General features: G+C 38.9%; 1 protein-coding gene across 1 annotated transcript in view; it reads left to right on the top strand.

Annotated features, from left to right (window-relative positions):
• The first annotated feature begins 2407 nt into the window (after positions 1-2407).
• The window catches only part of LOC135533962 (butyrophilin subfamily 2 member A1-like), a 29481-nt gene continuing 17808 nt past the window's right edge, over positions 2408-14080 (top strand). The window contains exons 1-5 of the mRNA XM_064961140.1: positions 2408-2553; positions 2698-2766; positions 4427-4777; positions 4922-5203; positions 13648-13761. Coding sequence (XP_064817212.1) covers positions 2700-2766; positions 4427-4777; positions 4922-5203; positions 13648-13761 — 814 coding nt within the window. The 5' untranslated portion in view covers positions 2408-2553; positions 2698-2699. The remainder of the gene's footprint in view (positions 2554-2697; positions 2767-4426; positions 4778-4921; positions 5204-13647; positions 13762-14080) is intronic.

Below are 14080 nucleotides of genomic sequence, written 5' to 3'. Positions count from 1 at the left end.
CCTTGTACTCTTAGATTTAAGTGCTGCATTTGACACTGTTGACCGTCATACTGGACAGACTGGAGATGTCACATCCTGACCTTAGTTCCTTTTTTATGTCTCTGTTTTAGGTTGGTCAGGGCGTGAGTTGGGGTGGGCACTCTATGTTTTGTGTTCTACGTTTTCCATTTCTATGTGTTTGGCCTGATATGATTCCCAATCAGAGGCAGCTGGCAATCATTGTCTCTGATTGAGAACCATATTTAGGCAGCCTGTTTTTCCCACTTGAGTTGTGGGTTGTTTTCTGTGTCTGTGTTTATCATACAGAACTGTTTCCCCACTATGGGTTGTGGGTAGTTGTTTTCTGTGTCGGTGTTTACCAACTCTCTTTGTTGTGGTCGGTCATTTCGTGATCTGTTTATTTTATTAAACATCATGAACACTTACGACGCTGCACCTTGGTCCTCACCTTCTTCCACCAATGACAACCTATACAGGAGAGGTGGATTGGTCTCTCCAGTCCAGACCTATTTAACCGGTCGAGAGTTTTTTGCCAACCTTGGTGAACATAACTCAGAGAGAATGCATATCACGTGGCGTTCCACAAGGTTATATTTTGGGTCCGGTGCTGTTCAGTTTATATATGTTACCCCTTGGCAGTGTTATCAGAGAGCACAGGATTGATTTTCAATGCTACGCAGACGATACACAACTGTACATTTCTGTGTCAACAGAGTATTTTAGCTCAAGGATAAATGATTAGACTATATTAGTGATTTAAATGCTTGGACGTTCTCCAGCTAAATCCAGACTAGACAGAGGTACTTATTGTTGGTGTCAAGGCACAGAGAGAGAGTCTCGTCGCACATTTTAATTCACGGGCAATAAAGGTAAACAACCTAGGTGTTATTTTAGATTCTGAAATAAATGTTGAATCACACACTAGGAATGTGACCAGAATCTAGCTTTTTACCACCTGTTTTTAAATCAATCCACAATTGTGCACCCTAATACATGTCAGACATGCTTTTCAGTTATGTAGCCAGTAGGTTCCCTTAGGTCCTCTGGCACTGGTTTTTAACTATCCCAAAGCCAACATGGAGAGACAGCCTTTAGTTATTATGCCCCCAGCCTCTGGAATAGCCTGCCAGGGAACCTGAGGGGGGCCTAAACTGTGGACGATATTTAAAACACATTTTTAGCTTTGCTTTTCCTCAGTCTGCTTTTTAGTTGTTCAGTTCTTGTAAATGTTTTATTTTTTATCTGATGTTTGTTGTCTAGTAGATATTTCAGCTGTTAGAACCACAAGCAGGAAAACATCTTAAAGGGAAAATCTGCGTTTGGTACATTTTTGGACTTCTAAATTAATGATATATACCCATTCATTCTTGAAGTAAATGCCTCAGGAGCTTAGTTCAACGTACCCCATTAGAACCCCATTTGAACCCAAAATACAAGCTAGTTTTACTCCATTGTTTGTAAACAATGTATTTGTTAAGAAACTCTGTATAGCCTCAACATGGCTACAACTCTAATTTCATGGATGGTCAGTCCTTGCATCCAAAGCTCACTTTATGAATTTGTGTGGTTTCATTTCTTCAGCTCAATCCCTCAGCTGTTTACCAAAGAAAGTGATGGGAGAACGTTTAGTTATTTGATTCCCAGATTGCCCCTTTAAGGATAATGGGATAGTGATGCTCATAGGGAAAGAGGGATCAGTGTTTGCGGAAATGTTTTTTTATTTGATTCCTTATTTCCGCTTTGTGTGTTTGATATTTGGGTTTGTGACAGTTTCTCACACCTGTTCCCGCTGCCTGTCTACATCTTCAAGGAGGCCTTTGCTCATTCTAAAGATATGAAATGAATGTGACCTATAGTTCACTGGTGCTGAATAATAAGATCTGTGGAGGAAAACTATGGACTGTAAAATGTAAGGGACTTCCTGTGGGAAAACACAAGACATTAAAGAGCCTCTAGAAAGGTTTGAATGCCTTGCTCTCCTTGGCTGTTCCTTTTAATGTACATTCAAATGGAGTGTGTTTGTCTGTGGTGAGATTCAAACACGTTACCACTAGATCATTACACTAGATGTTTATGTTATACTTCCACCTCGACCAACCACCCTCCTTTCAGTTTTGCCTTAAATAACCATCTGTCTTATGTGACCATATCAAACGTAACATATACTAATTTAAATGTTCTGTATTTACGTTTACTAAGTTTCATCTAGTCTAGTCATGTAACCTAACATAAACATATCATACTATATAAAAGGAGTGGCACAGATTTAAGTAAACTATAATGTGTTTTGCTTGGGTTATAGACTCTCTCTATGTCATGTGGTCTGCACATCAGCCAGGCTTGGAGTCCACAACCAAAACTTACCCCCACAGTTCACACCCATGTTATCTGATCTGAGCTCACTATGCAACAGTTGTGTGCAGCGATGCAGTTGAACAGGTTCTTGTTCCAAGGAATAGAAAGCAGGTAGTTTGATCACATCACAATAGTTTGATCACAGAACACTAGTACATTTATCAGACTGCAGTGCCTCAATAGGACTGATTCAACCAGGTAAATGGATCAGCTACTTGTCTTTTGAAATGTCTTATACTATATTATCCGTTGTTATTGTAGAAGTGATGCTTCAGTATTGCTTTGCTGGTTTCAAGTTATGTTAGTCTTTGTCTTTATGATGAATCTAATTGTCTTTTTCAGGGATGAAGGTGACTCAGCTAGACTGTCTGTGTGTGATTCTTCTATATCTCCTACACACAGCAGGCTCTGGTACAGTACAATACACATTTAATATCTCACTGCCTTCAATACCTCTGTGTGTGTGATTTAATATGATCTCATTGTGTCTTTAGTCACTATTGTGGTCTTAAGGGTTCTACACAGTCTAATCAAACAGAGCCGAATGAGGTCCTTTTGCTTCTCTGTCTACATAGTTCTACTACTATTGTCCGTCAGCTCCATTGTGTAAACTGTGGAGATCCCTTTAGGGTGTCTGGCCTAAGGAGATTTCCTCTCCTAGTCTAATTTCCTTCATCTTTCTGGTGTGTGTGTGATTAATATTATCTCATTGTGTCTTTAGTTGCTTGTGTAGTTTTAGCGTTCATAACCTAAGGTGGATTCCTCTCCTAGTCTCCTTTCCTTCCTCTGCACTTCCTAAACTAATGGCGATTCCAACTCTTCTGTAGGCCTCCACCCTATAGTACTACTATATATCCTACAGTGTATAGTACTACTATATATCCTACAGTGTATAGTACTACTGTGTATAGTACTACAGTGTATAGTACTACTATATATACTACAGTGTCTAGTACTACTATATATACACTACAGTGTATAGTACTACTATATATCCTACAGTGTATAGTACCACTATATATACTAGTGTCTAGTACTACTATATATACTACAGTGTCTAGTACTACTATATATACTACAGTGTCTAGTACTACTATATATACTACAGTGTCTAATACTACTATATATACTACAGTGTCCAGTACTACTATAAATACTACAGTGTCTAGTACTACTATATATACTACAGTGTCTAGTACTACTATATATACTACAGTGTCTAGTACTACTATATATACTACAGTGTCTAGTACTACTATAAATACTACAGTGTCTAGTACCACTATATATACTACAGTGTCTAGTACTACTATATATACTACAGTGTCTAGTACCACTATATATACTACAGTGTCTAGTACTACTATATACACTACAGTGTCTAGTACTACTATATATACTACAGTGTCTAGTATTACTATAAATACTACAGTGTCTAGTACTACTATATGTACTACTATATATACTACAGTGTCTAGTACCACTATATATACTACAGTGTCTAGTACCACTATATATACTACAGTGTCTAGTACCACTATATATACTACAGTGTCTAGTACTACTATATACACTACAGTGTCTAGTATTACTATAAATACTACAGTGTCTAGTACTACTATATGTACTACTATATATACTACAGTGTCTAGTACCACTATATATACTACAGTGTCTAGTACCACTATATATACTACAGTGTCTAGTACCACTATATATACTACAGTGTCTAGTACTACTATATACACTACAGTGTCTAGTACTACTCTATATACTACAGTGTCTAGTACTACTATATATACTACAGTGTCTAGTACTACTATATATACTACAGTGTCTAGTACTACTCTATATACTACAGTGTCTAGTACCACTATATATACTACAGTGTCTAGTACCACTATATATACTACAGTGTCTAGTACTACTATATATATTACAGTGTCTAGTACTACTATATATACCACAGTGTCTAGTACTACTATATATACTACAGTGTATTTCAGATCAGTGCAGATGAGAGAGGAAACCACTAAACTATTGAAACTGTTAATATGTCTTTTCTCTTCAGAGAAGTTTGAGGTTCTTGGTCCAACTGATCCCATTGTTGCTGTAGCTGGTGATGACATCATTCTGCCCTGTTACCTCAAACCCAACATCAGCGCTGAGGACATGACAGTGGACTGGCTGAACCTGGACTTCTTAGACGGTCGTGTTTTTCGTTACCAAAACCACAGAATCATACCAGTTGATCAGATTCCCTACTATAGAGGAAGAACTTCACTGTTTGAAGAGGAACTGTGGAGGGGAAACACCTCTTTGAAACTGACCAGGGTACAAGGCACTGATGAGGGACATTACAAATGTTTTATTAAGGCAAAGAGCTGGTATGATGATTTCACTATTCAAGTCCTCGTTAAAGGTGAGGTTTATTTTCATGTTAATGTAATAATCTAACTACAGTAGAATGACATCACCTCGTTCCTTCATATTACTGGATACAGTATGTGTCTATTTGTTCACAGCCTGTCACCAGGTAACATCCAGTCTGTCTGTGTGTCTGTAGCTGTAGGATCCAAGCCAGTGGTGTCCATTGTGGGACACAGAGAGGGAGGGATGGGTCTGCTGTGTGAATCAGAAGGCTGGCACCCTGAGCCTGAGCTGGTGTGGCTGGACAGTAAAGGAGTCCATCTCTCTGCTGGTCCTCCTGAGATACACAGAAGTTTCAAGGGATTCTACAGAGTCAAACAACATGTCATTGTCCAGGAGACTGACACCAACCGCTTTACCTGCAGAGTCCAACAGAGCAGGATCAATGAGAAGATGGAGACAGAGATTCACCTCCCTAGTGATTAACAACATAATATTATTTAGACATGAAACACTTGAGATATCGATGTGTTATTTTAAAGTATATGTTTTAACCAAAGGCTTTGAGATGACAATACAAAAGATTAGTGTTTATTATGATACAATCTACTGCTGTGTGGTAGTATTAGTACCAAACCCTGTTGTTGATGCGTGGTAGTATTAGTACCAACACGGTTGTTGATGTGTGGTAGTATTAGTACCAAACCCCGTTGTTGATGTGTGGTAGTATTAGTACCAACCCTGTTGTTGATGCGTGGTAGTATTAGTACCAACCCTGTTGTTGATGTGTGGTAGTATTAGTACCAACCCTGTTGTTGATGTGTGGTAGTATTAGTACCAACACGGTTGTTGATGTGTGGCAGTATTAGTACCAAACCCCGTTGTTGATGTGTGGTAGTATTAGTACCAAACCCTGTTGTTGATGTGTGGTAGTATTAGTACCAACCCTGTTGTTGATGCGTGGTAGTATTAGTACCAACACGGTTGTTGATGTGTGGCAGTATTAGTACCAAACCCCGTTGTTGAAGTGTGGTATTATTAGTACCAAACCCTGTTGTTGATGTGTAATGATGTGTGGTAGTATTAGTACCAAACCCTGTTGTTGATGTGTATTAATGTGTGGCAGTATTAGTACCAAACCCTGTTGTTGATGTGCAATGATGTGTGGTAGTATTAATACCAAACCCTGTTGTTGATGTGTGGTAGTATTAGTACCAAAACATGTTGATGTGTGGTAGTATTAGTACCAAACCCTGTTGTTGATGTGTAATGATGTGTGGTAGTATTAGTACCAAACCATGTTGATGTGTAGTAGTATTAGTACCAAACCCTGTTGTTGATGTGTGGCAGTACTAGTACCAACCCCTGTTGTTGATGTGTGGTAGTATTAGTACCAAACCCTGTTGTTGATTTGTGTGGTAGTATTAGTACCAAAACCTGTTGATGTGTGTGGTAGTGTTAGTAGTACCAACCCCTGTTGTTGATGTGTGGTAGTATTAGTACCAAACACTGTTGTTGATGTGTGGTAGTATTAGTACCAAACCCTGTTGTTGATGTGTGATAGTACTAGTACCAAACCCTGTTGTTGATGTGTGGCAGTATTAGTACCAAACCTTGTTGTTGATGTGTAATGATGTGTGGTAGTATTAGTACCAAACCTAGTTGTTGATGTGTGGCAGTATTAGTACCAAACCCTGTTGTTGATGTGTAATGATGTGTGTTAGTATTACTACCAAACCCTGTTGTTGATGTGTGGTAGTATTAGTACCAAACCCTGTTGTTGATGTGTGATAGTACTAGTACCAAACCCTGTTGTTGATGTGTGGCAGTATTAGTACCAAGCCCTGTTGTTGATGTGTAATGCTGTGTGGTAGTATTAGTACCAAACCCTGTTGATGTGTGGTAGTATTAGTACCAAACCTTGTTGTTGATGTGTGGTAGTATTAGTACCAAGCCCTGTTGTTGATGTGTGTGGTAGTATTAGTACCAAACCCTGTTGATGTGTGGTAGTATCAGTACCAAACCCTGTTGTTGATGTGTAATGATGTGTGGTAGTATTAGTACCAAACCCTGTTGTTGATGTGTGGTAGTATTAGTACCCAACCCTGTTGTTGATGTGTAATGATGTGTGGTAGTATTAGTAACAGACCCTGTTGTTGATGTGTGTGGTATTATTAGTACCAAACCCTGTTGTTGATGTGTAATGATGTGTGTGTGGTAGTATTAGTACCAAACCCTGTTGTTGATGTGTAATGATGTGTGGTAGTATTAGTACCAAACCCTGTTGTTGATGTGTGGTAGTATTAGTACAAAACCCTGTTGTTGATGTGTGGTAGTATTAGTACCAAACCCTGTTGTTGATGTGTGGTAGTATTAGTAGCAAACCCTGTTGTTGATGTGTGTGGTAGTATTAGTACCAAACCCTGTTGTTGATGTGTATTAATGTGTGGTAGTATTAGTACCAAACCCTGTTGTTGGTGTGTAATGATGTGTAGTAGTATTAGTACCAAACCCTGTTGTTGATGTGTAATGATGTGTGGTAGTATTAGTACCAAACCCTGTTGTTGATGTGTGGTAGTATTGGTAGCAAACCCTGTTGTTGATGTGTGTGGTAGTAATAGTACCAAACCCTGTTGTTGTGTAATGATGTGTGGCAGTATTAGTACCAAACCCTGTTGTTGATGTGTAATGATGTGTAGTAGTATTAGTACCAAACCCTGTTGTTGATGTGTAATGATGTGTGGTAGTATTAGTACCAAACCCTGTTGTTGATGTGTGGTAGTATTAGCACCAAACCCTGTTGTTGATGTGTGGTAGTATTAGTACCAAACCCTGTTGTTGATGTGTATTAATGTGTGGTAGTATTAGTACCAAACCCTGTTGTTGATGTGTAATGAAGTGTGGTAGTATTAGTACCAAACCCTGTTGTTAATTTGTGTGGTAGTATTAGTACCAAACCCTGTTGATGTGTTGTAGAATTAGTACCAAACCCTGTTGTTGATGTGTGGCAGTATTAGTACCAAACCCTGTTGTTGATGTGTAATGATGTGTGGTAGTATTAGTACCAAACCCTGTTGTTGATGTGTAATGATGTGTGGTAGTATTAGTACCAAACCCTGTTGTTGATGTGTGGTAGTATTAGTACCAAACCCTGTTGTTGATGTGTGATAGTAATTAGTATCCAACCCTGTTGTTGATGTGTATTAATGTGTGGTAGTATTAGTACCAACCCTGTTGTTGATGTGTGGTAGTATTAGTACCAAACCCTGTTGATGTGTGGTAGTATTAGTACCAAACCTTGTTGTTGATGTGTGGCAGTATTAGTACCAAACCCTGTTGTTGATGTGTGGTAGAATTAGTACCAAACCCTGTTGTTGATGTGTGATGATGTGTGGTAGTATTAGTACCAAACCCTGTTGTTGATGTGTGGTAGTATTGGTACCAAACCCTGTTGTTGATGTGTAATGATGTGTGGTAGTATTAGTACCAAACCCTGTTGTTGATGTGTAATGATGTGTGGTATTATTAGTACCAAACCCTGTTGTTGATGTGTAATGATGTGTGTGTGGTAGTATTAGTACCAAACCCTGTTGTTGATGTGTGGTAGTATTGGTAGCAAACCCTGTTGTTGATGTGTGTGGTAGTAATAGTACCAAACCCTGTTGTTGTGTAATGATGTGTGGCAGTATTAGTACCAAACCCTGTTGTTGATGTGTAATGATGTGTAGTAGTATTAGTACCAAACCCTGTTGTTGATGTGTAATGATGTGTGGTAGTATTAGTACCAAACCCTGTTGTTGATGTGTGGTAGTATTAGCACCAAACCCTGTTGTTGATGTGTGGTAGTATTAGTACCAAACCCTGTTGTTGATGTGTATTAATGTGTGGTAGTATTAGTACCAAACCCTGTTGTTGATGTGTAATGAAGTGTGGTAGTATTAGTACCAAACCCTGTTGTTAATTTGTGTGGTAGTATTAGTACCAAACCCTGTTGATGTGTTGTAGAATTAGTACCAAACCCTGTTGTTGATGTGTGGCAGTATTAGTACCAAACCCTGTTGTTGATGTGTAATGATGTGTGGTAGTATTAGTACCAAACCCTGTTGTTGATGTGTAATGATGTGTGGTAGTATTAGTACCAAACCCTGTTGTTGATGTGTGGTAGTATTAGTACCAAACCCTGTTGTTGATGTGTGATAGTAATTAGTATCCAACCCTGTTGTTGATGTGTATTAATGTGTGGTAGTATTAGTACCAACCCTGTTGTTGATGTGTGGTAGTATTAGTACCAAACCCTGTTGATGTGTGGTAGTATTAGTACCAAACCTTGTTGTTGATGTGTGGCAGTATTAGTACCAAACCCTGTTGTTGATGTGTGGTAGAATTAGTACCAAACCCTGTTGTTGATGTGTGGTAGAATTAGTACTAAACCCTGTTGTTGATGTGTGGCAGTATTAGTACCAAACCCTGTTGTTGATGTGTACTGATGTGTAGTAGTATTAGTACCAAACCCTGTTGTTGATGTGTGGTAGTATTAGTACCAAACCCTGTTGATGTGTGGTAGTATTAGTACCAGACCCTGTTGTTGATGTGTGGCAGTATTAGTACCAGACCCTGTTGTTGATGTGTAATGATGTGTTTGGCAGTATTAGTACCAAACCCTGTTGTTGATGTGTAATGATGTGTTTGGTAGTATGAGTACCAAACCCTGTTGTTGATGTGTAATGATGTGTTTGGTAGTATTAGTACCAAACCCTGTTGTTGATGTGTAATGATGTGTGGTAGTATTAGTACCCAACCCTGTTGTTTATGTGTGGTAGTATTGGTACCAAACCCTGTTGTTGATGTGTAATGATGTGTGGTAGTATTAGTACCAAACCCTGTTGTTGATGTGTGGTAGTATTAGTACCCAACCCTGTTGTTGATGTGTAATAGTATTGGTACCAAACCCTGTTGTTGATGTGTAATGATGTGTGGTAGTATTAGTACCCAACCCTGTTGTTGATGTGTGGTAGTATTGGTACCAAACCCTGTTGTTGATGTGTAATGATGTGTGGTAGTATTAGTACCCAACCCTGTTGTTGATGTGTGGTAGTATTGGTACCATACCCTGTTGTTGATGTGTAATGATGTGTGGTAGTATTAGTACCAAACCCTGTTGTTGATGTGTGGTAGTATTGGTACCAAACCCTGTTGTTGATGTGTAATGATGTGTGGTAGTATTAGTACCAAACCCTGTTGTTGATGTGTAATGATGTGTGGTATTATTAGTACCAAACCCTGTTGTTGATGTGTAATGATGTGTGTGTGGTAGTATTAGTACCAAACCCTGTTGTTGATGTGTGGTAGTATTGGTAGCAAACCCTGTTGTTGATGTGTGTGGTAGTAATAGTACCAAACCCTGTTGTTGTGTAATGATGTGTGGCAGTATTAGTACCAAACCCTGTTGTTGATGTGTAATGATGTGTAGTAGTATTAGTACCAAACCCTGTTGTTGATGTGTAATGATGTGTGGTAGTATTAGTACCAAACCCTGTTGTTGATGTGTGGTAGTATTAGCACCAAACCCTGTTGTTGATGTGTGGTAGTATTAGTACCAAACCCTGTTGTTGATGTGTATTAATGTGTGGTAGTATTAGTACCAAACCCTGTTGTTGATGTGTAATGAAGTGTGGTAGTATTAGTACCAAACCCTGTTGTTAATTTGTGTGGTAGTATTAGTACCAAACCCTGTTGATGTGTTGTAGAATTAGTACCAAACCCTGTTGTTGATGTGTGGCAGTATTAGTACCAAACCCTGTTGTTGATGTGTAATGATGTGTGGTAGTATTAGTACCAAACCCTGTTGTTGATGTGTAATGATGTGTGGTAGTATTAGTACCAAACCCTGTTGTTGATGTGTGGTAGTATTAGTACCAAACCCTGTTGTTGATGTGTGATAGTAATTAGTATCCAACCCTGTTGTTGATGTGTATTAATGTGTGGTAGTATTAGTACCAACCCTGTTGTTGATGTGTGGTAGTATTAGTACCAAACCCTGTTGATGTGTGGTAGTATTAGTACCAAACCTTGTTGTTGATGTGTGGCAGTATTAGTACCAAACCCTGTTGTTGATGTGTGGTAGAATTAGTACCAAACCCTGTTGTTGATGTGTGGTAGAATTAGTACTAAACCCTGTTGTTGATGTGTGGCAGTATTAGTACCAAACCCTGTTGTTGATGTGTACTGATGTGTAGTAGTATTAGTACCAAACCCTGTTGTTGATGTGTGGTAGTATTAGTACCAAACCCTGTTGATGTGTGGTAGTATTAGTACCAGACCCTGTTGTTGATGTGTGGCAGTATTAGTACCAGACCCTGTTGTTGATGTGTAATGATGTGTTTGGCAGTATTAGTACCAAACCCTGTTGTTGATGTGTAATGATGTGTTTGGTAGTATGAGTACCAAACCCTGTTGTTGATGTGTAATGATGTGTTTGGTAGTATTAGTACCAAACCCTGTTGTTGATGTGTAATGATGTGTGGTAGTATTAGTACCCAACCCTGTTGTTTATGTGTGGTAGTATTGGTACCAAACCCTGTTGTTGATGTGTAATGATGTGTGGTAGTATTAGTACCAAACCCTGTTGTTGATGTGTGGTAGTATTAGTACCCAACCCTGTTGTTGATGTGTAATAGTATTGGTACCAAACCCTGCTGTTGATGTGTAATGATGTGTGGTAGTATTAGTACCCAACCCTGTTGTTGATGTGTGGTAGTATTGGTACCAAACCCTGTTGTTGATGTGTAATGATGTGTGGTAGTATTAGTACCCAACCCTGTTGTTGATGTGTGGTAGTATTGGTACCATACCCTGTTGTTGATGTGTAATGATGTGTGGTAGTATTAGTACCAAACCCTGTTGTTGATGTGTGGTAGTATTAGTACCAAAACCTGTTGTTGATGTGTGGTAGTATTAGTACCCAACCCCGTTGTTGATGTGTAATGATGTGTGGTATTATTAGTACCCAACCCTGTTGTTGATGTGTGGTAGTATTAGTACCAAACCCTGTTGTTGATGTGTAATAATGTGTGGTATTATTAGTACCCAACCCTGTTGTTGATGTGTGGTAGTATTAGTACCAAACCCTGTTGTTGATGTGTGGCAGTACTAGTACCAAACCCTGTTGATGTGTTGTAGAATTAGTACCAAACCCTGTTGTTGATGTGTGGCAGTATTAGTACCAAACCCTGTTGTTGATGTGAAATGATGTGTGGTAGTATTAGTACCAAACCCTGTTGTTGATGTGTAATGATGTGTGGTAGTATTAGTACCAAACCCTGTTGTTGATGTGTGGTAGTATTAGTACCAAACCCTGTTGTTGATGTGTGATAGTAATTAGTACCCAACCCTGTTGTTGATGTGTATTAATGTGTGGTAGTATTAGTACCAAACCCTGTTGTTGATGTGTGGTAGAATTAGTACCAAACCCTGTTGTTGATGTGTGGTAGAATTAGTACCAAACCCTGTTGTTGATGTGTGGCAGTATTAGTACCAAACCCTGTTGTTGATGTGTACTGATGTGTAGTAGTATTAGTACCAAACCCTGTTGTTGATGTGTGGTAGTATTAATACCAAACCCTGTTGATGTGTGGTAGTATTAGTACCAGACCCTGTTGTTGATGTGTGGCAGTATTAGTACCAGACCCTGTTGTTGATGTGTAATGATGTGTTTGGCAGTATTAGTACCAAACCCTGTTGTTGATGTGTAATAATGTGTTTGGTAGTATGAGTACCAAACCCTGTTGTTGATGTGTAATGATGTGTTTGGTAGTATTAGTACCAAACCCTGTTGTTGATGTGTAATGATGTGTAGTAGTATTAGTACCCAACCCTGTTGTTGATGTGTGGTAGTATTGGTACCAAACCCTGTTGTTGATGTGTAATGATGTGTGGTAGTATTAGTACCAAACCCTGTTGTTGATGTGTGGTAGTATTAGTACCCAACCCTGTTGTTGATGTGTAATAGTATTGGTACCAAACCCTGTTGTTGATGTGTAATGATGTGTGGTAGTATTAGTACCCAACCCTGTTGTTGATGTGTGGTAGTATTGGTACCAAACCCTGTTGTTGATGTGTAATGATGTGTGGTAGTATTAGTACCCAACCCTGTTGTTGATGTGTGGTAGTATTGGTACCATACCCTGTTGTTGATGTGTAATGATGTGTGGTAGTATTAGTACCAAACCCTGTTGTTGATGTGTGGTAGTATTAGTACCAAAACCTGTTGTTGATGTGTGGTAGTATTAGTACCCAACCCCGTTGTTGATGTGTAATGATGTGTGGTATTATTAGTACCCAACCCTGTTGTTGATGTGTGGTAGTATTAGTACCAAACCCTGTTGTTGATGTGTAATAATGTGTGGTATTATTAGTACCCAACCCTGTTGTTGATGTGTGGTAGTATTAGTACCAAACCCTGTTGTTGATGTGTGGTAGTATTAGTACCAAACCCTGTTGTTGATGTGTAATAATGTGTGTGGTAGTATTAGTACCAAACCCCATTGTTGATGTGTGGTAGTATTAGTACCAAACCCTGTTGTTGATGTGTAATGATGTGTGTGGTAGTATTAGTACCAAACCCTGTTGTTGATGTGTTGTAGTATTAGCACCAAACCCTGTTGTTGATGTGTAATGATGTGTGTGGTAGTATTAGTACCAAACCCTGTTGATGTGTGGTAGTATTATTACCAAACCCTGTTGTTGATGTGTGGTAGTATTAGCACCAAACCCTGTTGTTGATGTTTGGTAGTATTAGTACCAAACCCTGTTGTTGATGTGTAATAATGTGTGTGGTAGTATTAGCCCCAAACCCTGTTGTTGATGTGTGGTAGTATTAGTATCCAACCCTGTTGTTGATGTGTGATGATGTGTGTGTTTTAGGTGAGATATTTTATACAGCCCCATGGAGAATGGCCTTCATTGTGTTATGCTGTCTGGGAGCCATTGCTGTGATTGGTTTATCTCTGGCTATCTACTACATGTGTAATAAGAAAGGTAATGGAGAGATTATATGAACGTTGTTTGTTGGAATGAAATGTCTGCAATGTTTTTTTCATCCTCACCACATCACAGTGGTTGTATTATACGGATACAGGATAATATACTAAACCTGCAGGTGATTAACATGTTGACACTGAAGACTGATTTTAATCTCCAGGTGAATAACATGTTGACACTGAGGACTGATTTTAATCTGCAGGTGAATAACATGTTGACACTGAGGACTGATTTTAATCTCCAGGTGAATAACATGTTGACACTGAGGACTGATTTTAATCTCCAGGTGAATAACATGTTGACACTGAGGACTGAT

The sequence above is a fragment of the Oncorhynchus masou genome, unplaced genomic scaffold (assembly GCF_036934945.1).
Source record: "Oncorhynchus masou masou isolate Uvic2021 unplaced genomic scaffold, UVic_Omas_1.1 unplaced_scaffold_2845, whole genome shotgun sequence".
Taxonomy (NCBI): domain Eukaryota; kingdom Metazoa; phylum Chordata; class Actinopteri; order Salmoniformes; family Salmonidae; genus Oncorhynchus; species Oncorhynchus masou.
This window is presented reverse-complemented; position numbering and strand designations above follow the sequence as displayed.